General features: G+C 47.8%; 1 protein-coding gene across 1 annotated transcript in view; it reads right to left on the reverse strand.

Moving 5' to 3' along the window:
- The window catches only part of CALN1 (calneuron 1), a 126,653-nt gene that overhangs the window by 41,327 nt on the left and 58,898 nt on the right, over positions 1–26,428 (reverse strand). Inside the window, 1 exon segment of the mRNA XM_065647221.1 lies at positions 14,073–14,185. Within this exon segment, the coding sequence (XP_065503293.1) occupies positions 14,073–14,185 (113 nt within the window).

Consider the following 26,428-nt stretch of genomic DNA (forward strand, 5'->3'; position numbering starts at 1 on the left):
GGAAAGCTCTAATTTACTTCCGAACAAGCCTCAGTGAAGTTGTGGAGGAGGACAGGGAAGGCAGACTTTGCGTATGCCAAGCGTCACGGGAGTTTCAGCAGGAGTAGATGACAGCGATGCAAACAGCGGCTACTCCAGATTGCCCTGTGCAGCGCTAAAAAGCTTTGCAGAAACATGGGAGCCCACAGAGTCCTCTGGAAACCTGAGCCTAAACCTGGCCTTGGCAGCATCCCCACCCTTGGCTTTCCTGCGGGACCTCTACCATTGCCCTTCCCACCTCCTGCTCAAAGCTTGAGCACGTTGTCCAGGGCTGTGTCCACTCAGGCTTTGAATATCTCCAAGGACAGAGACTCCGACAATGCAATAATTTCTAAAAATCACCCTACAAAGCACAGAGCAGAGATGGTGCTTACCCAAGGCAGATCTTGCTGGAGTCAGCAGGAACACCATACAAATTAGCCATGTTTTGTAGGACCGACCCATGCACACTAACCTTTGTGTTAATCATCTACGGATCAGTAACAAGGGAAAAACAAAAGCAATCAGGCATTCAGGGGCTGATGAGAGAAGCCAGACCCTGTGCAAAAGCCTCCTGCAACCACATGCTTTATAGGATCATTGAATCATTTCAGTTGGAAGAGACCCTCAGGATCATCAAGTCCAACCATAACTCTAGCACTAACCCATGTCCCTGAGAACCTCGTCTAAACGCCTTTTAAACCCCTCCAGGGATGGTGACTCCACCACTGTCCTGGGCAGCCTGTTCCAATGCCGGACAACCTTTGCTTTAAAAGCAAATCACGTTATTAGCATGCCAGGATGCTGAATTACTCTCTCTGTTTGGCTGAACTTCACTAATGCACTTTTCTCCTCTTCGAAGTGAACAGCTTTTCAACATTAATATAGTATTTTAACATAGAGCTTCTCTGCATATACATATACTATCATGCAGCTGTCCCTGATGGGGCATTCAGGGGTATTTGTACATCTCCTCCTGTCTCCCCCTTTTCATTGAAGGAATTCAGATAAATGTCCAAGACATGACCTGACAAAAACTGTACCGGTCTCTGGTCCAAAAGCATCATCAGCATAAGTACGCTCTACCAGCACAGAAAAGCCACAAACCGCTGCCCTGGTGGGATGAAGATAAAGAGAATATTAGGCAAGGGCTACACCACACACCGTGATGGAGAGAGGGGATGGGGTGGGCAAAGGAACATCACAACCCCCCTGCCACGAAGGCACAAGGAGCGAGGTGACAGCAGCGCAGCGTGCGGCACCGCTCAGCACATCAGTGTCAGAGCCACAACGGGCAATTTGCTGACACAACCAGAAAGAATAACAAGGGAGGATGACAAAAGGCCACATAAAGGCTTAATTGAGACTCCATTACCCATTCAGCTCTCTAACAACCGCCCCGGGATGCATTAAAACCAGCCAAGAGCTGGGAAAGCATCTGCTGCCAGTCGTGTTGCGGCGGGCAAGGCAGCGATGCTCCCTGTCTTAAGGTGACTTGGGGCTCTTGGTGCGGTGGCATCTATGAGACATCAGAGCCCAAGTGTCTACTGGAAGGCAGCGCCTAACGATTGTGACCCGATTTCATCAAAAGACTCCAACGCCAGGATTTGATTTTGCAGGTATTACCTTAACTGGATGGAGATTTAATTCTAGGAGCAATTTAGATGTCTATCAAATGGCACATGCAAAACAGGCCCGGAGTTTTTGAAGACGGGCAGAGCCAGGTAAAAACAATGCAAACAATCCTATGGAGGTTCAGTCGAAGGCACCGTCTTGTAATAAGGTCCGTAATGACCTTGTATGAATAAGAAAGGGGATGTTTCTGCATGTTGTGGAAGAGACACATTCAGAGAAGGAAAGTCATAGAATCATAGAATCCTTTTGGTTGAAAGAGACCAAAGGACCATCGAGCCCAACCACAACCTAACTCTGGCACTAGTCAGAAGTGGTCTCCTCAGTGGAGACAATACTTGTTTCACATTCAGAAAAGGAGTACATACCATACTCACCAGAAATTTCTGAGACACAATAAAGCATACACCACAGGATTCCTGAAATTATCAGTTCCCGCTGCAATTAAAATTTTAACATCATCTGTATTTCTTCCATGTCTCTGGATGCTCGAGTGTGATAGATCACTCTCAGCGTGCTCCTTACCACAGATTCCATGCTTTGTCTGCTATAAATCAAATTATTCCTACTTTCACTTCCCATCTGCTTCTACATGTGTGTACAACACGTACTTGGGCTTTCGTGATGCCAACGGTAATGTGTCCGATCCTGGGGCACTTTGTCAGGGATGGTAAGTGAAGTCAGCAGCGATTATCAAACAGAGGGAAGAGAGCCAGGGTGGAAGTGGAGAGAGGATTATAATTTTTTCTAGTGAATTTTAATGGACTTTAATCAGCCACTCCACGTTGATTACCATAAACCTTTTGAGTCTATGTTTCATATGCAAGTATGCATGTCGGTGATTGATACGGGTTTTTAACTCACCTAATTTAATTCCTGTACAGCAATCAACAGTCAGCTGTCTCCAAAGCAATCAGACCGGCCCGTGCAGTGGATGAGAAGAGCTCGGCAGGGCCTGAGGTTTTCCCAGCTCTTCCCCTTCCCCGGCCCCTGCCATAGCTGGAGCGAGTTGAGAGAAGGGAACGGAGCTGGTGAGGGGCACAAGTGTGATGGGAGCGGCTGAGGGAGCTGGGGGTTCAGCTGGAGAACAGGAGCTGAGGGGAGACCTTCTGATCTCTGAACTGCCTGAAAGGAGCTTGGAGCCAGGGGGGGTCGGGCTCTGCTCTCCAGGAACAAGCGCCAGGACCAGAGGAAACGGCCTCAAGTTGCGCCAGGGGAGGTTGAGGTTGGATCTGGGGAACAATTTCTTCCCCAAGGGCTGTGGGGCATTGGAACAGGCTGCCCAGGGCAGTGCTGGAGTCACCATCCCTGGAGGGGTTGGACAGACGGAGATGAGGTTCTCAGGACATGGGGCAGTGCCAGGGGTGGGTTATGGTTGGACTTGATCATCTTGAGGGGCTCTTCCGACCAAAATGGTTCTGTGATTCTATGATTCTATGTTCAACCTGGAGAACAGGAGGCTGAGGGGAGAACTTCTCACTCTCTACAACTACCTGAAAGGAGGTTGTAGCGTGGAGGGTGTTGGTCTCTTCTCCCAGGTAACAAGGGATAGGACAAGAGGAAATGGCCTCAAGTTGCACCAGGAGACGTTCAGATTGGATATTAGGAAAAACTTCACCAAAAGGGCTGTCGGGCATTGGAACAGGCTGCCCAGGGCGGTGGTGGAGCCACCGTCCCTGGAGGGGTTTCAAAGACGTGTAGATGTGTCACTTAGGGACGTGGTTTACTGCTGGACTCAGCAGTGCTGATTAACAGTTGGACTTGATGATCTCAAGGGTCTTTTCCAACGTAAAGGATGCTGTGGCAGAGCCGTCCTGGTCCATGACCATGGCCAGAACCAACATAAGTGACAAACATCAAAGAGAGAGGGGCTGTCAGAAAAGCAAGATACAGGCTGCCAGAGGAGTGATGAACCTTCAGCATATGGATCGTGATCCTCTTTACCCCATGGGAACCCAGAGAGACCTATAAGAAGCTTGTAGAGAGAACAATTCACCACTGCAACAGCAAAAATGCTCTCAAAAAACAGCAGTGCAATAAGATTTGCAAATATCTGTCACTGGTCATAGAGATTCCTGCCCTAAATCAGGTGCTTTCCCACCGGCTTGGCAGCCAGCAAAGCTACGTGCAGCAACCAAAAAGCTGTGCCCGACAGTTACACACGACAAATTACTCCGAGTTTAAAAAATGGAAGAACCCACATGAAATGTTTAAGTCATTTTCATTTTGCTAGGCCCTAAATGGATCCATTTTCTGTTACAAATGATATAATAGAAAACCCATTTGATTTGTTTGCTGAAAAATAAGCCCCAGATAAATAAGAATGCTGTGTTACTTGTGAGTAAAAAACATTTTAGAACATGTTGATAAAAGATAGGCACATATTTGGTGAAGACAAAGCAGAAATTCTGGGAATAATGGCAATTTCAAAGCGTGTTTGATGAAAGTTTCACTTGGGAAAAAAACAAAGTGTAATTTTTCAATAAAACTGGATTCACGAAAACATTTTGATTATCTCAAATCATCAGCGTAACTATTCCCTAAGGTATTACACAGCTATTCTAAATAAAAACATCATTTCAATACGGGAGAAAGCAGCACAGTACAAACGGGCAAGACTCAGCTCTTCCCTTAATTCCTAAGATCCCAACCTTGAAAGATTTACGCTGGTGTCTCTTTGCCTGTGTCTTTATGTCCAGCGTGAATCAAGGAGACGCAAACCTAAGCACAAATTTCAATAATTTCAGCAAGCTGAGAGCAAATCCCAGAAGTCTGACCCGGGACAGTCCGTACACATTTAACTCCACGTTTCACAAATTTAACAAAACAACAAAAATCCCAGGGGAGATATGTTCTCTTTCTGCAGCACTCCAGTCCAACCCGCAACTCCGGGAGGGTTTCATCATCATTTGATTCTACCATTATAATATATTCCACTTTTGCTCTGAAACTGCCCTTGGGATTTGAGCACTTTTGAATGTCAGTAGGAAAAAGAGATCCGAGCTACTGAGGCTATTTGGGTAACTACAAAAGTATTTCTGAGCCGAGAGTTCAGCACAGTTTTCATGCCAGTTGGTAATAAAGATGTGGCATTAGAAAAATGCAAGGATGGGGCTGATACGTAGCAAGAAGAAGCTGGTATTGGGGAAAGGATATATTTTAACTTAATATACTGGCTAATTTTGTGAAAACACGTGCCCACATACCAACTAGCTGTAAAATTAATAGTAATATTAGCTCAGTTGTCTCTTAACACAAAAGACACAAGTGCTGGAAGCTGAAGTTCAGGGATTTATCTTGTGGTTCCTGAAAGCCCCGAAATCCGGCACCTACGTACAACCTGTCTGCCTTTGTGACAGCTCTTTGCAGGTTCTGCTCTCCTAAAAAGCATCCATTTATTTCATTTGTCTTTTCATTGCTCTGTCACTTCCCAAAGTTGGAAGGAGCGGAGCTCCGTGCGCGTAGGGGGAGCGGATGGATTGACAGCGACGTCTTGTACTAATAACCCCCGAGCAAGGCAGCCCCGGGGGAAAACATCTAAACTAACATTCAGCAAGAGTAGAAAGAGATTAAAAACATGCAAATCATTGTTATATGGTTTTTTTTTTCCATCTCTCCTCCAGGGTAAGGGAACTGTCACCTGCACTTTGCTCCAAAAACGGGGGCATTTGCATGAACTCCATCTGTGGGTTCATTCCCATGTTTGCATCTGCTCAAAATAGGAAATTTGGACACTCAAATACATCTCTGGAGGGAACTTCAACATCATCCTGGTTCATTTTGAACAGAGATCTTTCCCTTACATCCTAGAGCTACTTATTTCCATGAAAAGGGGATGAAAATTAAGTTTTGCATGCTTCCCACCACGCTCACACATATATTGAATACTTCCACCGGCTTTCTCAGGTTGCTCTGGATTTCTGCCATAAGTGTCTGCACCTTGATATGTTTTCTTAACTAAGAGTCAATGCACCAGGTCACATAATTATTTATTTTAATTACCATTTTACGGTGTTTTGTGTTACTCAATAGTAATATTACAAAAAAAATTGCAGCTCTCCATTTGCATTTTCTCAGAGTAGTTTCTAGCTTTTTTTTCCACATGAAAGGCCATTTTTCTTTCTAAACACATTTGTTTGTCGCAAACGGTTGCCAACACTTTTGCTTTTTTCTTCTTCTTTATGAGCGTTGGAGTGTCTTTTTTCCTGTTTTGGTTTTTTTTTTCCCTCTTATTCTTCTCTTTAAAACCTTAGCGAAATTTTCACAGTATTTTTACTCTACTGAAATCCAGATTTTGGAGGGAGGGCACTGTATACATTTCCATCTCAAAGTGGGGATTCTTTAAAAAAAAAAAAGGAACAGAAATAGGCCACCACCATCAAGTCTGGTTTAAACAATTCCCAAACTCTGATGTCCATGAAAATTAGACTTAGAGCCAATTAAGGTTGAGGTTGGATCTGGGGAACAATTTCTTCCCCCAAGGGCTGTGGGGCATTGGAACAGGCTGCCCAGGGCAGTGCTGGAGTCACCATCCCTGGAGGGGTTGGACAGACGGAGATGAGGTTCTCAGGGACATGGGGCAGTGCCAGGGGTGGGTTATGGTTGGACTCAATGATCTTGAGGGTCTTTCCAACCAAAATGATTCTATGATTCTGTCATCCAGTGATGCCTTTCAAAGGCATCAAAGAGCACTCAAAGAAAAAAGATCCCCATCCCCCAAAAACCATCACCAGGGATGCACTCTGGCACTCACCAAAGAGTCCATAACAAGCAAGAAACTCTTTCCCATCCCACATTCCTGGTACCCACGTGCACATCGGACAACAGTAATACACATTTACCTTTCCTACACATTGCTCCTTACATTTCTAAGCAAATCACTGAGAAAATCACAGCGCAGTTCCTATTTCACTCATCGGGCAGGGGCAAAAAAAAAATAAAGATCCCAGTGACACATGGAGACGTAGACTGAGTTTATATATAAGCTGGCATGGAAAAAATAACCTGTGTACCTCCGAGTGGAATGGAGTGTGTGTATGCGAGTGTTCCAGAGTGTGCACGAAGCCAAATCCCCCCCTGCCAGGACAGTCACACGCTGTCATCCAGCGGGCAGGATGCCTCTTGATACAAACCACCTGCTTTAAACAGACTTTGAACCTGAGCTGTAGTGTGGTTCTGAAAGCTAAATGTGTAAGTAAGCTACAAAACACAGCCAGACAATGAAGTCTTGCTTTTCTCCTGCTATCAGTACCAGCCCTGCCTTCGTTCACAAGTGCTTTCAAAACTTTATCACTTCCAGTGTGTTCAGTTTTCAGGTCTAACTTTGATCCTGATGACTTGGCAGAGCTGGTTTTGTCACAGGGAAAGACGTGTACGGGTGAAAATGAGTCCTCTTCATAGAAACAGATCAAAATGAGGCCACCCGAACATCATTGCTCACTCTGGCAACTCCATTCACTGCAAAGGGGTTCAGGGATGTGATAGTCCCACCGTCCAAGGACGATCCAGGCCATGGACCTCTCCAACGTTCTTGTCTACACCAGAGACTGTGACAGCACTTCTGGGCTGGATACCCAGACTACGAACAAAGAGAAGTCTCCTGCTGATGAATTCATCACCTGTAAGTGTTCAGCTTTTACTCAGTTGTGTCAACAACCATTGAGTACTATGTACTCAGTGAGAATATCTTTGTCAACAAAAGAAAATTTAATAAGGCAACCAGAACCCTTTTCCTTCCACTGATAACAGCCTCAGCACCGGCAGAGCTGGTGAAATCCTTGGTGGGACTCGTCAGATGACATTTAGCTGTCCCCAGTGCACACATCTCCATCTGAGCCACGTTTCTAGACTTTATACCAAATGGAGAAAAACCGCCACTTTTGAAGCATGATGCATCTCTTCCTGAGGTTGATGCCTAAAGCAGATCCCATGAATTGCACCCTAGAACTGGCTGTTTCTCTCTGTTAACTCTGAAGGGGGTCTAAGCAGTGTCCCAGGTTAGCCGAGATGAACCGCACGCCGTCATCCCAGCTCTGTGGCCAGAGTCACTGCTCGTCACCGCAACGCAGCCATCTGTGCCCTGGTAATGGGAAATCTCACATTTTAAAACCGGATAGATGGAAATCACACATCAAAGCTAAAATGCAGGACACCATTTCTGGAACTGGAAACATGCTCAGGACACTGAAGCTAATGGTGCACCGGGTGAATTTAACGACTCCAGTTCAGCAGAGCCCGGTATTAACTGTCACGGGAAGGGTGGCTGCCTTGGGTTCCAGGCCAAATTGCAGTGGGTTCTGCAGAGGAGGCAATGCCAAGGTTTTCAGTCAGTCTTTCAGTTTGGTGGTATCCAGCTTGAAAAACCCAAGAAAGTGCAGATCTTTAAAAAGCACAGAATTTCGTTTTTGTCGAAATCACTTTAAGATATTTCAGGTTCAAAAACCAAAACCCCACACTGTTGCAAACACTGAAAATACTGCTGTGGGGTGAGGGGTGTTTGCGGAAGAGGACATGCATGGGTGAGATGTGCACAGCACAAGCATACAGCGCCAGCTGCCCATCCTTGACCCCGTCCATCAAGTTTTGGCACCCAAACTTTCAGCTGCAGCGTTTCCTGATTTAAACCCCAAAGTAGTCACCAAGAGGGAGGGCACTTACACAAGCACTGAGTCTGCACATACTTTTAAGCCATCCTTCCTCCCCAAATCTCCTCTTTCGTTCCAAGCAGCAGCGCAACAGCAGTTCCTTCCCACTCTGAACTACACATGCGACACCTGCCCTGCCAGGAACCACCGCCGACCCCGAGCATCACCCGGTACCCTGCACTGCGAAACTAAATCTCTTCCTCCAGAGAAGTCGATTCAAAATGGTTCTTCAAAAGGCTGAAACAGCAGCATCGGAAATCCTTAGATCAAGGGGTATTTGCAGCAGAGCAGCTCACTGTCGGCGAGCAATTGTGGAGCGAGATGTAAAATGGTCCCTCCTGGGGTTTAGTGATATCCCAGACACGTACAAAGGGGCTGCACCAACCCAGGAGGAAGAGGAGGAGGAGGAGGTTGAGGAGGGGAGGCCAGGTACACTCCGCACCTGGCCGGCCCTTGCGAGAATCAAGCTGTTATTTTGGCAATGCCACGGTCCGTGGCAGTGGGGGGTGGTGGGATTTGCTACCACGTGGAATTGCACACAGAGACACACACATTTTCTCCACAACTCCAGCAAGGCTAATTTGTCATCATCAAATTAACTCCTCTGCGGGGACAAGAGGAGAAAACTCACATAGAGGGAGAAATTGCATTAGATTTATCTACTGGACCTCATAAAGAAAAACCTCTCTCTAGGCAAAATTATCTTTGTAGAGCCAAGCACCATGCACGGTTCACACGCCTCGCCGGCAGCGCGGTCCTGACACGGCATCCTCAGCCCTGCCTCCCCTCCCACAGCATCGCCCACCGCGGCTTCTCCATCCCCTGCCCTGTGCCACTGAGGTTCCCACACATTTTCCCCTTCATTTCACTCTATTAAAGCACTAATTGATTGACCAGATCATAAGAGCCCAGATCTCTCCCCTGGGACGCTGTTGCATTCGCAGTGACAACTGCAAACAAGATTATGGATGGGCAGTTTTGCACAGCGAATCATTAAAGCAACTGTGCCAGGAGATCAAAACCACCCTGTCCCGTCCCAGCCATGTCCCTCTGCTGTCCTGTGTTCGTAGTCAGCTCCGAGTCCCCGTTCACCTCCCTGAGACCCCTCCTCAGCCAGCGCCAGATGCAAAGCTGCACAGCTGGATGTGGCCCTTGCTCTGTTTTTCCTGCATCCAGGGGACAAAATGCCCTTTGGTTCACGCTGCTGATTTTGGTGGCTCGGGAACACAGGGGTTTCTCCTGTCTCTGGCCTGTCCCCTTCCCTGCATCGTGGTGTTGCAGGATCCAGCTTTGGATGTACCTACTCATCCACCAAAGATCCTAAAAACTACAGGATTCCTCCTCCTCAAAGGAATGTGGACGAAAAGGGTTTTCCCAAGCCCAGAAAGCAGCAGCTGCTCCGTTCGCAGGACTTGCCTCCTCCAGCTGACACCCTGAAAAACGGCAGAGACATCCCTATGGCAGAAAAAATGAGATCTCTGAGCAGCATCTCCCCAGCCCGAACCATCGCATTGGTATTCTGGTCTTTCCGCTCCTGCAAAGCAGCCTTATTTATCCCAAACCAAACAGCCTCCTCCTGAATGCCAGTGAATTATACCAGGCGATATGTAATGCGACGAACGGGCGCCGTGGCCGAGCAGATGATCCAGTGCCGGCCCCTCATGCAAGACAAAGCTTCCAGATATCCTTGCACAGACGATGTGCTAGCGCCGGCTGAAATGATGCTCCCTGCAGCTTCCACGTGCATACAGTAAAGAGAGAAGGGGAAAAAACCCCAGCAGGCAGCGTTTCGCCTCTCAAATGATCACCGTATAAAGTATTGACTTTTCAAAACATTCTCATCAGCGCTGCCGGGTACAGAATTTATTCTGCATCCGATGCAGATGCAGCCCTGTTGTTTAAGCGCTCAAACTTGTTGTGAATTCAAAAAGCATTTTAGTCAAGACAGAGAGGTTTATTTTAATTAAAAGCCTATAATCCAAGACTATTATTATTTCTGTTCCTGTTGTTTGTTCCCAGGGACTGGAGATCCACTACACTATGTCCTGTGCAAACTATTTAACACTTGTGCCTGAATGTCTGTGCACTTAGAAACGATCTGGGCAAAAATTGTAAATGAATATGAAATCCCAGTTTCTCCTCTCTCTCTTTTTATCCCTCTCTCTGGCTCAGAATGGCAGGGCACAGTGGACAGATTTGGATTTTGTTTGCCAAAAAATGGAGCTAATATTTACTGGTAGCCATGTTTGTCTTTTCTGTAATGCTCTCGATCTAAATTGCTTTACAGACCTGAAAGGCCATGCATTGGAAATGCCTCAAAACTCATTTGCACAAAACGCAGCCCTCAGTGCAGACCCGTATTCCCTGCGTTCCGGAAAAACAAATTCTCATGCCTGAAAACTGACCAAATAGCAGCGCTCTGACCATGCAATGGCCACCGTATCACTGCAAAAGTGCTGCCAGAAACCCTAAAGAAAAGCAGCTTCAGGACAGTGAGTGTGAGCACCAGCTCAGACAAGGTTGGCAGAGGAAGGAGAGCAATGAGTGATGGACCTTCACTTTTTAAAAACATCCAGAGGGAAAAAGATGGAGAGGGCAGGGGGCAGACACCCTGCGAGAGACCACGGGAGCTCCTGTGCAGGGCCAGGCTGCTGAACCAGGGCTCAGTGACTACTCCCAAAATCTCACCTATGCTCCTCTTTGCTTTACATTTTGTTTTGAATAAATGTAGACCCTGCGAGAAGCAGCTCAAGGGGATGTTTGTGTTGTTGCTGCAAGCTTGGTCTGCCCCAAATCAGGGGGAATGGGGTTTCACCGTGTGCTTCCAACCTTCACACTCCTCCTGACCGTGATCCTGCAGGCTGAGAAATGGCTCCTGGTGCATTGTGCTCGGGAAGAACAGACTTTCGGAGGTGGAGGAAAGTCCATGTTTCCTCAGCTCTCCTGATATCACTGGTCTATATTGACTCATCCTGAAGCAGTATTTGCAGGGAGGATTTTTCCCTTCCCCTAAATACCTGACCCGGCTGAGGGACCACGGGGAGCCGCTCTAAGTGGAGCAGAACTGATCACCGCTACTTGAGAAAGCAAGAGTCAGCCGCCTTAAACACACACTGATACAACTCAATTTAAAGCCCACGTGGGAAATCAAGGAAGAAAAATACATCTGAGAGACCCTCCGTGTCTCTACTACCTGCCGATGCTCATATCTCAGCCGAACCCTGCTTCTCCCAGGCTGATCATCACTCTTTTGCCATGCGATAGGTGGAATGCACCCTTTCCCTATTATTTCAAGGCTTCCACACATGGTCCCTCCCTCTTTTCCCTTTTCTGCCATTGCTTCTACCCTCTCCCCATCTCCTGCAGCCCCACCGCTGCTGTGGGAAGATCTTTCCCCTCTGCAGCTCCTGCCACCTGGATCCCACCGACTCGCCCCCAGCTTCATCTGCAAACACACCGCCGGGCCCTCGCCTCTTCCCTCAAATTCCTCTCTCCTTTTGCTGCTGGTTATTATTTAACTCTATTATTGCATTATTTAAAGCACTATTAACGTGCGCTTGCAACAGAGTCTGCGCAGAAGTGCCACATTATAGAAAGCCGGACCCTCGGTAAAAATACCCCGAGAGCCAAAACCGTGAGAGCTGGAGGGAAGCTGTTTGGATGGGAGAGGAGAAGGCACTTTCTGGGCGCCAATGTGGATTTTCCTTCCTGGTGGAACTCTTACAAAAGCCTCTTCAAGATGTCTTTTGCTGCCTACAGCTTTGGGGTGAGGTTTCATGGCCATGACCCACACTCACTGCCCTCTCCCTGTCGTTCCTTGCCAGCAAATGTGAAAATTGCATGGCAAGGGGATATGGGAAACACGGCCAGGCCCTGATTCCAAAAGGGCTTTGTTTCAAATCAGAGATAATGCAGATGCATAAATGCTTTGCTTAAAGACAAGGTGACTTATGGCCCTGCAGACGATGTGGGTAAAGCCAGGTAGGAACAGGCAAAGGGAACCTGCTCCCCAAATGGCACTTTCCTACGTGGATTTATCCTTGCTTTTTCTTTAGGAACAAGCAGCAAAATTACTGTATTCTTCACGAGCTCGCCTAGCCCAGGAGAAATGAAATGTGAGATGAAGCCTTTCTTCAAGGGCTTTGAAATCCAGGGAAGTGTTATGTAAAGAAATGTATTTTTACCCTTACAAGTAAAAGACCATCAACGTTTTTTCTTTTTTTCCGAGGCCCTGGAGCACTCGCACAATTCAGTCAAAACTTCATTGCCTGTGGACAACCCCCAGGGCTGTCCCTTCCCACCGTGGGGCCATCACCTGTAATCTCGGCACTCTTTTTGCTCGTCCCACCACAGCCTGGGGACACAAGGGCCACGGTCCCTGCTGCGTGAAAGAGCAAGGCCAAAGCTGAGCCCAGGAGTCCTGCTGCTCTAAAACCAGAGCACGCGTCCTCCCTTCCTCTGAGCAAAACCCCTGCAGGCGTTTCCATGGGCTGAGGGGTCACTGAATGGCAGCTGAGCTGAATTTTAGGGAGGGCTCCAGACTTCTTTGCTTCCCCATCAAAGAGCTCAGCTCATAAACTTGATTTTCCCAAGGAGTATTTTTGCTTCTTGAATGTCTCCGGTGAGACATGGGAGAGAAATGGGATGAGCTGGTGTTTCCCCACCTCCCCTTAGCTCATGTGCTGGGATGATGCTCACAAGAGGTGATGGAGACAATAAAACATTTGACTGCCACAGTCCTGCCCTTTGTGGTGTGAGTTCAGCTCTTCATCCCCCCCAGATACGTTACATACCTCTGTGGCTTCACCAATGCCAAACTCTTGCTTTGACAATTTTTTCCAATCTAAATGATTCTATAACAACGGAATACTGGGATCCAGACCAGAATTTCCAGGGTTATTTCTATCACGCGCCAGGAGGCCAGGAACAAGTTTTTAAAAGACTTTTACAAAACTCCATCCAATTCAGTCTGGACAGTGCTGGAGAGTAGTAAAAGAAGACAGAAATACTTATATCCAGGTTTGACTCTTGATTCACATGAACTTGGTAACAGCCAAAGTTTATTGACAAGCAAAGGCTGTTGGATGATCCTTGAAATGAGTCATAATCTCTCAGAAAACTACACATTTAATCCATTGGCAAGAAACATGCAGTACTGTGTTTCTGGAGATTTCTCATCTCCACTCTAACAGCCTGGACTGTTCTTGCTTTTCCAGGAAGGTCTAACGCTGTTTAAAATCACTGGCCAGACCTGCCCCCGCTCTGATCCCTGAAACCAGCAGCACCAAACCAGCCCAGGGCAGCACTGTGGGCAAAACCTGCAGTGGCACATCGTCATCCTCAGCCCTGGACCTGAATTAACCACAGAAGCATCGATCAGACGTGATCTTTATAGCACATCTCGCTCTGCTTAGACCATCCCTCTACCACAGCCAAGGCACGTTGAACAGCGGCACATTTTAGCCCAACAGGTTCAACCTTCCCAACTCAAATGACTCATTGAGAAAAATGTTTTTTCTCTTCCAAAAGTGAATTTCAAAATGCTCGCAAACATGCTGCACAAATAACTGGTGCTTTGGTGTATTCAACTGCAGTTCATTCACAGTAAGTGCTTTCCCTCCCTCCAGCAACGCAGGATGGTTGCACACAACACGACAGACCCCAGTAGCCTTTACACAAGCATTCCCGCTTAGCGAAACATCCTGTGCTCCTCAACAAATCAATTCTGGAAGCTATTGATAGTTGGCTAAAGTTGCATTTAAAAACATGACCACTTACCTGCCAGAATATGCTGTCTATTGTATTTCCCAGAAAGCCGTCTCTACCTTCCGATGATACCAGCTTAGGTCCCAGAATAGTCATGAATTCATCAAAATCAACCTGGCCATCCCCTGGAATGAAAGAAAAAGATCAATGTTTTCACCGAAATACCACTTAGTGCCCATGTCCAACACACCACTCTGGATCTGTTGCATATCATGGACCCACAAGTGCACTATGGCACCTCCTACATCAAGTTCATGGTGCCTACAGACCCAAATTTGTTGATATCCCAACGAATGGTCTGTGTTGTGGCACAGCCACATCTGAGGACAGGACCAGGTGATGCACAAATAGAGATGAACAGGTCATTTAGGACAAGAGGAAACGTCCTCAATTGCGCCAGGGGAGGTTGAGGTTGGATCTGGGGAACAATTTCTTCCCCCAAGGGCTGTGGGGCATTGGAACAGGCTGCCCAGGGCAGTGGTGGAGTCACCATCCCTGGAGGGGTTGGACAGATGGAGATGAGGTTCTCAGGGACATGGGGCAGTGCCAGGGCTGGGTTATGGTGGGACTTGATGATCCTGAGTGTCTCTTCCAACCAAAACGATTCTGTGATTCCCCAAACCTGGAGAGTTTGTAGGCAAGTCACTTCTCCAAACCCCAATTTTGGCAGGAGGACAGCAGGGCTCTTCCTCTCTACAGAGCTGCCAACCAGCCCGGTCTCTGCAAAGCTTTTACAGGGCCAACCCCATCTTCCGGAAAAAAGGAGTATATGCAGAGGGAAGAGCCAGACTACTGCGAATCCATAAGATATTTCATTTCAGCTTTCCACCAGCATCCGGCTCTGAAAAGCCCCGTGTGCGCAGCATGCAGAGCAGGCGGAGCAGATGCAGCTTCAGTGCCATCACAGGACGAGGCGGCAGCTCCTGCCACTAACGAAGGGAGTCAATGAGGTCCCGAGCTCTGCCGTATATTGTATGTTTCATCACTGAGGCACATGGCTGTTTGAAGTCTATCCAAGCGTTGTATCTGATGTTACTTTTCTCTCAGAGAACTTGCGTGATTCTGAATGAAAATGGCAAAAAAAGGGAAACTCATGCCTGTTGAAGTATCTTAAAAATACCTGCTCCTCTGAACAGGGCAGTTCAATGTCTCTATAAACCTCTCCTTCATCTATCAGTCCATAGACATATCCCAATTATTAGCCCAATTTATATGGGTGGATATATTAGACTTCCTTCAAGTCTCGAAACAGAATCAGCAACTGGAAGATGTTTCAGTTGGTTTTTATTCAAATTCAGCTGGAACTGCCTGCATCCACCTCTCCATGTAGTTGCTGTTGCTAAATTATGAGGTGTAAGAAGCGTCTAAAACCATCAGGCTGAAGGCGATCAATGCAAGCGCTACTATTAAAATGTCACTGCAGTCGCTGCAGCAGCCTCGCGTGCCGGCGCCGCCACGTGCACCACGTGCTGCCGCTATCGGCCCTTTTTATTCTATTTCATATGCTTGATCTGAACATATGCACCGCTGATTGAAATCTCTCCGTGTCCTTATCTCCGCGGAAACACAATGTGAAAATAAGCAGAGTCAAACCACTCGTTTGCCAGAACACTGATCTCTATTCACCGGGCTCTGCCCGTAATTTCTTGAAGACAAGAGCGAATATCCTGGGGGTGAGGCAGCGAAAGGAAACTCAGCAGGGATTCCTAATAGCTTTGATCCCGGAACGTGCAAGAAGAGCACATCCAGCTGCTGAAGTTGTTCACGTCTTCAGGGCTCAGCACATGCTGAAGGGCTTTTTGCAGGGCTGGTGGGGCTGAGCACTTGCAGGATGGAGCTAATTTCTGGGACAGCTTATTAAGCAGAAAAGGACAGGGGTGGGCACCCCATCACTTGCCAAGCCATTCTTTAAAACATTCACGGGCTACAAGGAAATGTGTTCCTTCTGCTTCCCCGGGGGAGGCGCCAGTTTATGCCATCAAGTCGGATTCTATCAGTCACAGCACGTTGGATCACTTCGGAGAAGGTAATGCAAGGTGACAGGGGATTCGCGGCGATTTACATTGCAGCGCAGCACTTCAAGGGAAAGGCAGCAACAAACCCATACACTGATGTAAATTGGGTTAAAGAAATCAGCCAGATTAGCGAGAAAACAATTTGCATTTTAAAAGATCCTAGTACCTGCCTGCGCATATATTTGGTCTATCCATGTGCGACCCCAAAATGTTGAGTTATTCAATGTGCGTTTTCTACAATGTCATTTCATCCACGGAGGAGACAGGATTTGGTCCAGCACATGACACATGAGGAGAGAGGAGCCAGGACTCCTGGGCTCCGTGTCTGACTCAGAACAAGACTTTGGGCAAACCCTGGCTCATGACTTCCCTGTGCCTTTGCCAGTGATCATAACTAACTTCACAGGGTTTAATTACCAGCTTAATTATAGCATTTTCCACAACCTCAGAAGAAAGATGCCATTACAAAATGCATTATCCCCTTATTGACTGCTTTTTCAATTAAAAGTGTTAACTAGCAAGGAAACTAGACCCCAAAACGTTTTTGCCTGGTAGAAATATCCCTTTAACATTTATTTTAAGCCGCAGAAAACAAACCTTCCTGCCATCAAGATCTCAGGAGACTGCAGCATCATAATATCAAGGAAGAGAACTCACGGTTTTGACTGAAAATTCCTTTTACAACATTCAACAGCCAGGAGAGAACTATTATAAAAAACCCACACACATAGGCTCCAAGACACGTTCAGTGCAACTCTGCAACGTAGCAAGATGAAAATGCAATGGGGTTGCTCTCCACAACCATGATATATCCAGGTAATGCCCAATACCCATATCACCTATAGGATCTATGCATCTTCAGGCCACCTAGCAGATACTGGGAGCGCTCAGCTTGAAATTTGTGTTGGGTACAGTCAGAAGGTGCCTTCCTCCTCCTCCTCCTCGCCATAGTCACGTACGCAGCTACAAGCTGATGTGTGATGCACACGTCGAGCATCTGTTCGAGAATCTGCATTGGAGGAAAATCAAACACTGCGCACGTCCCCGCATTTGGCTTTGCTGTGCCTACAGATGTGCTTCTTGCCCGGGGTCATTGATATTCAGAGCGAGCGGTATGTGGCTTATTCAGAAATGAACTTTTAGTTGGGTTTAAGGGATGGGAAGAAGGGAGGACAACACTGGGCTGGAGCGCGTGTCTACGCTGCTCTCGCCTTCCCTTGCTCCTTCCCACAAGCCATCCACGAATCCCAAAAAACTCTGCCACCAGTGGTCCCACAGCCCCAGACCCTGATCAACCCCCGGGGTGATTTATCACCGAACCCCAGGCTGGTTGGGTTGCAGGGCCCTCTGTGGATCCCCAGCCCAGCCCTGCTCACGCAGGGTCACCAGAGCAGATCACACAGGTCGGGCCAGGCGGGTTTGAATGTCTCCAGAGAAGGAGACTCCATACCCGCTCTGCATTCATCTCCTAACCCCACCTGCTGCCTCCAAGGTCACATTAACCACTTTAGCAAGAACAGAAGGAAAAAACAACCTCGTAAGGAGGGATGGGGCACAAGCAGGTGCAAAGCTATGGCCAGGATGGAGCATGCCGTGCTCCCCTTCTCTCTCTGCTCCCACCAGTTACAAACGCAGATGAGGTTTAGAAACCCCAGCCACGCTGAAGTCCCAGGTTGATAAAAGCACTCACACATTGCAAAAACTTATTTACAAACTGGGAGGGCAAGGAAACCTCGAACCAGCATGCTGGGGGAAGACCATCAGGTGGCAAAGTGGGTGAGAATGGGATCCAGATGCCACCCCAACCCTGAGTGACCACCCGTAAGCCAAGGGATAGTCACAGCTTGTGTGGGTGATCTTAGCAAAACACCAGAGCTGAGCTTAAGCCCTGGTTTTAAACCACCTAAAACATTTATTTACTTACTTACAGTTGTGCCCTAACATTTTTCTTTCCCATAATACTTCCTCTTAATCGTGACTTTAATGTCCAGGGGTCAGAAGGGGGTGAGCAACCATGTGGCTGAACCTCGCATGACTAAAACTATGACTCAGAGCATCGCTGGCCACATCATCAGAGACAAACCATATCTGCTTATCATTACGAGTCCGTTAGCATCAGCTGGGCATTAAGTGCTTCCAGATGCCCGCAAAGATTTGCTCCCCAAAAGACACCATCTCCATTCTGAGAAAAAACAGGCAAATGTGACAATAAAAAGGAATTAGAACTGATGCCCTGTCAACAACCCTGGGAGCAACCGTGTGAGCCTGGCTAATGGCTTCATTGTGGAAAAGGGTCACCTGAAGGCACCCAGCGACATCCTTGAGTCCTCTGGGAACCTTTGCAGTGGCCCAGGACCACACGTGGCTGGCACGGGGTCCTGGACCTGCCCAAGTCACAATGTGCACTGTTCACCCACTGGGTGCAGGAAGAACTTGGGGGTAATTTCAGTTTGAAGAGCCCCAGAACCAATGTTGGCCATGTTATCATCTCTGGCTGCCACTGCGGAGCTCCAGAGAGGAATCACTGGGCCATGCACCATGTTCAAACTCCACTTGTGCCAAGCGCACCAAAGATGGTGGAGGGGCAGCTCAGAGCAGCACGGAACAGGGAAACCAAACTCTTTTCCAGCTCTCCCAGACACTGCAGCCCAAGGAAATTTGCTTTGAATGCTCTGTGCCTTAGTTTCCCCGCTGCAAAATGGCTGTGTCGGCACATTAGTTGAGCTTTATCTGCTCTTTTCAGCCGATTTCATAGAATCATAGAATCATTTTGATTGGAAGAGACTCTCAGGATCATCAAGCCCATCCATAACCCACCCCTGGCACTGTCCCCTGTCCCTGAGAACCTCATCTCCCTCTGTCCAACCCCTCCAGGGATGGTGACTCCAGCACTGCCCTGGGCAGCCTGTTCCAATGCCCCACAGCCCTTGGGGGAAGAAACTGTTCCCCAGATCCAACCTCAACCTCCCCTGGTGCAGGGAGAGCCCAGGGGGGCAGAGCTCCCCCAAACCACACAGGACCTGGATGAGGAGAGAGGGATCGGGCTGAGCCGGGATGGCAAATCCTGATGTCCTCAGGTAGCAGCAGCCTGTACGTGGGCTCTTGCAACCTCTCCTGCCAGAGCTCTTCTGCGTTGAAGAAATAATTAAATGCTCAGAGGAGCAGCAAGCGTGAACCCATCGCGCCCTCCATCCCATGGGAGAGCCCCAACCCTCAGCCTTCTGTCGACGGCTGTCTGTCCAAAATTCTCCCCTTGGAGCTGCTCCCTTGGAGGATGTAATTAAATATTCATTGGGCTGGAGAGAGACAGAGTGAGAGAGGGACAGAAAAAAAGGGAGAAAGCAGGCATGGGTTGTGTTGCCTATAACCAAGAGACTTACACCTGGTTTCCAGAGCCTTGTGAACTAAACTGGGAGCCTGCATAACCTGCCTGCTGCTTCCTAAATAAGTCTTTTCCCTGGCCAGACTCAGGATAATCAGGTTCTCCCTCCTCCTTAAAAGTTTCTTGTTGTGGCACTAAAGTGAGGCACACATTTAAATGGAGATGAGGATCTGCTGTGTGTAGACTGATAAGTATTCACTTTTTTTTTTTTTTCTCCTTTTTTTTTTTTTTTCTGGAGTTTGACCTCCAGAGTGCAGCTAGGTGATATATTTAAAGTTAATGAGCTAGTCTTTTGCAGCTTGGGTCCCAGGCGCACACAACACTCCTGTTTATTTTTATTCCCTTAATAGCTAGCTGCAGTGACTCCGTCCCGCTCTGTGTCATTGTTTGCGCCCATAAAGTCACCTGTGCAGTAATAATACAGGCTGATGAAGGCTGTTGCCGCTGTGCCTTCCAATGATACAGAGGATGTGCACAGAAATGCTCCAGCCACAGGATATCGCCCAGACGAGAATTTCGGTTTCAGGGATTTTAAGGTCAGAGAAGAGCCTGATCGCCAGCCCGACCCTTCCCCCAGCACAACCCAGAGACTTTCTGTCTCGTTACAGACTCGATCCATAACTTCAGCCTGAATGAGGGAAAGTCTTTCATAAAACTGTCAGCTTTAAAACAGTTTTAATTAGAGATATCCATTAAATTGGCTGAAAAGAGCAGATAAAGCCGGACTAATGTGCCGACGCAGATGTTTTGCAGTGGGGAAACTGAGGCACAGAGCATCACCTCCCCAAACGTCACCAGAAAGGAGGCTGCCAGCACAGCTCCATGTCCCCTGCCTGCCTAGAATCACAGAATCATTTCAGTTCGAAGAGACTCTCAGGATCATGGAGTCCCATCACAAACCAACCCACCCCTGGCACTGCCCCATGTCCCTGAGAACCTCAACTCCGTCTGTCCAACCCCTCCAGGGATGGTGACTCCAGCACTGCCCTGGGCAGCCTGTTCCAATGCCCCACAGCCCTTTGGGGAAGAAATTGTTCCCCAGATCCAACCTCAACCTCCCCTGGCGCAACTTGAGGCCGTTTCCTCTGGTCCCATCACTTGCTAATTGGGAGAAAGAGACCAACACCCTCCATGCTCCAGCCTCCTTTCAGGTAGCTGTAGACAGCGATAAGGTCTCCCCTCATGCTTACGTGGTGATCAAAGGCACGGGACGTGCAACCATCCCCAGGATGGAGAAAGATGACGACGAGCATCTCTCATATTTCCAAAGTCCTGTTGACGTTCCCTTGGGAGGTTTCTCCCCAGAGCCATCTGCAGAGGGTCTCTGATATTCCCTAACAAGGCACACATGTAAAAAAATACAATTTCTCCTTCCTCTTGCTCCTTGGGAACAGTGGGGACATACCCATCAGCCACTCTTTTACCATTTGCCAGCTCGGCCGTACATCCCACAGCTTAGAACTGCTTTTTGAAGGAAAAAATGCACTGGAGCCAAAGGAAGGGGTGAAACATCTACACCCTGTCTTTTAAAGGCACCTCCAAGTCCCGCGGGTTTCAGAGTGGCTGCGCAGAGCTGGGTGCTCTAGTTCAATGACAACGACACAGAAAAGATTAGCAAATTGTTCAGACATATGTTCTGGGAGGAGGAAATTTCCACGGGGTCTGAAAGGCTCGAATGGAGCCTGGAAAGACAGAGCCGGGGGTGCATCCATCAGCACACCGAGAAAAGGACCTTGAGAGTTACTCATGTTGACAGCCCGTTGGCTCGTCTTGCAAGGCAGAGGAAATGGCTGCAGAGGACTTGTTTGCTTCCCCATTAAAAAAAAAAAAAATCTATTAACTCCCCAAGTTTGCCCAAGGGGAGCCCGGCCAGGAGCTGACCTGCCAGACAGTGATTGAAGAGGACTGGGGGGGTTTTGCCTCTGCGGTGGCGGGTGTGACATGTCCCCCGCTCCGCCACGAGCACTAAAACAAGCAGGATGCTGTTAGTGCTCGGCTAGAAGAAAACTCCGACAAAAACAGTGACTGCGGTAAAAAAATAAACCCCATCCATCAGACAGCTGCCAAGCAGCGTGCCGGCTTCACGCCGGCCCCGGGAAGCCACAGATGCCCCAATTACCGTCCCCGTGTCCTGCAGGGAAGGCACTGCGGAGGATGCTGAGCGTGTTGTGCCCCCAGCACGGCCCCTGCAAGTCCCCACTGTCCCCCCCGACCCTCACCCGTGTCCCCAGGGACCCTCATCCCCGTGCAAAGGCACCCGGCACATCAAACGCAGAGGGCTCATTCTGCAGGAATTTGCAGAACTCTTGGATCGTGCAGCTTGTAACCAGTTGATCCCTTTGTCGTGTAGACTGAGAGAAGCAAAATCACATCCCGACTACCCAGGATTTTAATTACTTTTGCTCCCCAGGCCCTGGGAATAGCAGGAGAGCTCTGCAGGTATCAGACAGCTCGGCACAACTTTGAGACGACCAGCAAGTCATTAAAACAGAGTAAAGTGTGTTCCCTGTGGCATACGCATCCGTGAAACCCAAATCATAATCCCAGGAATACTGCATTTGAAGGAATAAATACAATGAAGCAGGACGCAAACAAATCAGAGGGCAAGCCTGCGTGCCAGACCACAGATCGCGGTGTTTTGCAGAGGACTCTGCCCCGCTGCAGCACGGGGAGGGTGGATTTCAGGGAGGGAATTGCAAGTCGGTGTTTCCTCTTCTCCCATCTATTCAACACGGCTGCACTGAGCCATCCAGGTACTGCATCGAGGACAGAATTTGATATTCCTTGTGAACCTCTTCCCAGTACAAGCCGCAAGTCTCACTAGCTTCACCAGCAACAATAATTACTCTTCGTTCTTTGCAGCGAGAACACATAATATGATAATCTCCATTTTACAAATCGGAGCAGACACGAAAAAAGTAGCCTCTATAAATAAAGACAAGTCTCATCAAATTCGTCTCACCAGCCAAGTTTCTCAGCTCAGGAACACACGTTAAAGGACGACCACGCTGAAATGTCGCGAAATCATTTAACATATGAAAATCAGAGGCCTTTGAGGCCAGAGGGCAAGCCCAAAGTCTGTAACAACCTGCCTGTGCTTTTCCTATTAACTCTGCACTTTAAACACGGAAACTGCGTGAGGACAATCAAAATGCAGAATCCCATCGAAACCATTGCATCCTACTGCTGTATTTTTTTTTTTTTTTAATTCCCCTCTTCAATTCCCTTCTCCACAAAGAGCCAATGCAAGGCAGCTTGGGAACACACAGAATTTTAAATTGGGATTTCTCTCCCCTGTTTTTTTATTGCTCATAAAGATGTCATAGCTGTGTTTTTGTCACTACCACTGACACGTCACATACTGAATGTGATAAAAGGTAACAGGTACCTCACTTGTACACCAATGAAACCTGCTCATCTTCTGCTCGATCAAAGTATTTCCTACTTGTACTATAATAAACAATTTGACATGCTGGGGTTTTTTTCCCTCTTATTTTAGCCTGAAGTTATTTTTCCAGGGTACTGAAAACCAGCTGCTCCTCTAATTAGTACACTGAGTGCTTATTTTATTCCTCAGATAAAAGTGTCTTATGTTGTAACGAAACAGTTTGACACTTAAGTCGCGCATTCATCTATTTTATTGAGAAAGTCTCCTTAAAGAGCAGGCATCCCAGATAAGGCAACACATTTTATGTGCCATTTCTCTGCATTTTTATTAGCATTACTGCCAATTGGAAGAATTTACAAATAATTTCTTTCCCAGCACATAAATACATAAAATATTTTACTCTCCACAGGCTGGCAGAACATTTGGGGTCATTCTCCAGATTGCAGACGGGAATGTGTGCACCTCTCCTAGGCTGTGATGTTTACTCTCATGCGATATCTATTTATGTCTAAGGATAACGCAAATCGAGGGTATAAAATAAGGTAAAATTTGACCTGTACTTCCAGACCCAAAGCAAACGATACGCCCCTGTAAGGCACAGGACACCGGAGAGATGCTCAGCGACACCGAACAACCCCCTCCTGGTGCACGGTCACGCAAAACTTTCGAGATGGAAGCAAAGCTTTGACCTCACATGAATCTCAGAGTGACGGAACCACCATTCCTCGCCTCCCTTCCCAAAAACGGGCATTTTCACACAGAAAAACCCTTTGCCTCCTGTTCTATTTTGGTACTTCCACCTCTCCCATTACGGCAACACCATATTGCATCTTCCAGCAGTGCATAAATGGGTGTTTCTGATGATTTATAAGATTTCTCTTGACACCTTGAAATATTGCGAGTATATTCTCATTTTTCACCTTAATTCAGGTTTTTTTATGCCAACTATAACATTTCCCCCCACGGCAGCCGCTTTCCTCCTCCTGCAGGTGAAGCCGACCTTGCAGAACAGCAAAGGGACGCAGCAGAAAAGGTGGAGAAGGCATCGGTAGGAAAAGCAGCCTCCGATTCTGCAACTGTGCGATCAATGTCCTGGGCAGATTTGACAGCCATCTCTGGGGACGGGGAGCTGGTTTTGATGCTTTTTAATATAGGATTTGCTGTGAGTTTGCACTCGCATGTGCAAGGGAAAACGTATATTGCTCTGTTTATGAGACCTAAACCATCCCGCAGTCCCGTTTTACTATTTCTTGGCTGAATTTCTCTCCCTCCTCCCCAGCCCTGTGACAGCTTTGCCGTGCCATGGCACCGAGGCCCAGCGGATATTATAAATATTATATTAAAATAATGAACCCAAACCTCTTTGTGTGCCATGGGCTCCATGGCTTGGGACAACAACATCCCCATGATCCCAACAGCAGGAATCCCTCCTGCCGCTCAGAGACCTGGAGGACATTCAGAAGTTCTCAAGCATCCTCAGCACCAGCCCATGACTTTCTCTGAGGGCAAAGCCACCCATTTGTGCCCTGTCAGTGCCAGGACATGTCACCTGGGAAGGCCGATGGCAGCACTCGAGAGCCACGGAGGCATTAAAAGTGACGTGACACCTGCAAAGAGTTCCTGGGCAAAACCCAAGCTGCGCAATTGCCATTTTCACTGAAGTTCAAGCAGTATTTTCTAACTAACCACATTCTGCCTTGGAACGCAATGAATTATGAAATGCACCTTGGTTTCTGCTCTAATTTGGAGGCTCCGTGTGTCACCGAGCAGCTGCACGTCACAGCCCCAGAAGCAACTGTCCTTGGGCATCTCTGGAGCTGATCCCTGCGTTATTTACTGAGCTCGGTGAGATCCTTTGTGGCACAAGGTGACATACGGGTGTGAAATGCTCTTGTCATATCGGTTTATGCTCAGCCACAAAACCACTCCAGCGCACATTGTATATGCTCCTCTTAAAACATGTTTTGTCCAACCTGGCCACCCACGGCTCGAATGTCTCCTCAGCCTGACCTAGACAGGGCTGAGCCTCCTCATCCCTCCAGAAATCAGGGTTTGCAACGAAAACCAAATTCAGACCAGCTCCGGTTGCTCATCATTTGAAGCCTATCAGTTAAATAAGCCATGGCAGGTTCAGTCACTCTGCCATCCCGCAACGTGAGCGCGCTCCCAAGGTAATTTCTGATGAGAACCGTATGTTTGCACTAAGTCTGTTCAGGCTGGTTCAGATTAAATCTAAACCGCTGCCAATTGTATTACCTCATTATTAGCAGACACTGGCAGCGGCCTCGCACGGAGGGACGGACGTCTGGATATGTTACCTGCCGTCACATCGTAACTCACGGCGGGCACTGGGGGATGCGCAGGGGGTTACCGCAGCCCCCCGCTTTTACTAACCAAGGGGTCTCCTCCTTGAGTATGTTCTTTTATGCAACTGAGCTTCCCACCCACCTGATGCTGAGCCAAAGCCTTGGAAAAATTCAGCAATCCTCAACAGGAGTGTATGGGAAAGGGAGTTCGAGCCCCGCTACCGAATTATGATCACGCACATTGGGAGGGGAAGGAGGAAGCTATTGCTGGTTCCCACTGCATATTTCAAGTTAAATCTCAGAAAAAAATGAAGACAAACCATCGGAGGAAAAGTGGCCGTAAGCCGTATGATATTAATTCAAGACATATAGCATTAATTCAAGCCAAATAGCGTTAATTCGATTTGCAGGCAAGGCAAATCTTTCAAACAATATTCCCCTATTTGCTCAGTGCCTAAGGAATTTCCCATTACTCTGTCTTTTTTTTAATGTATGGCCTGTTTGACCTTCACATAGCACAGACCTGTGTCCAGCCACTAAACTGTCTGCTCAAAATATTTCAACAAGAGGCGGCTGAGACGTAAGAACAATAAAAACACCCAGCACAACTGGGCTGTATCTTTGGAGCTGTTGGAACTGTTGAGCTGGACGAGAAGGAGAATCACATCCCATCTCTGCAGAAAACACACTGAGCTTTCTGAAAGGGCTCAAACGGGAATTTAACACCTTCCATCTGCAGGCCATTACTCTACATTTTAACTCCACCTCTCCCATTACAGGTCCCTGCACGCTAGGAGTGTATAGCAAAAAGTGCCAAAGTCTCAAGCCTGTGAGACCCAGAATCAGGGAATAACTGGAGAAGAATCAAAACTAGAAGCCAAGTCCACAGCACTCTTTTTCCTAAAAAGCCCAGAGTTTCGGTAAAAGACCCCATGAATTGGCACCATGCTGAGCCTGGCCTTGGCAAAACCTAAAGAGGAATCATCTGGTCTGCTGGGAAAGGCCAGCAGGACATAACAAAGTGCAAACAATACTCAAGGTGCAAACAATAGTTTTTGGAGAAAATGCTTTTTAAAGTGATAGATTTTTTTTTCTTTTAGGAATGAGATCATTACAACTGATTTTCTCTATCCACCAAGTTTTGCATCACTTTGGCTCCCTGCTCTAGGGGTGATGCTGAACACCCTTGAGCAGGTTAAGAGTCTGTTCGTCTCTTAGGACGAGAGGAAATGGCCTCAAGTTGCGCCAGGGGAGGTTGAGGTTGGATCTGGGGAACA

Source organism: Caloenas nicobarica, chromosome 17, assembly GCF_036013445.1.
Source record: "Caloenas nicobarica isolate bCalNic1 chromosome 17, bCalNic1.hap1, whole genome shotgun sequence".
In the NCBI taxonomy this organism is placed as follows: Eukaryota; Metazoa; Chordata; class Aves; order Columbiformes; family Columbidae; genus Caloenas; species Caloenas nicobarica.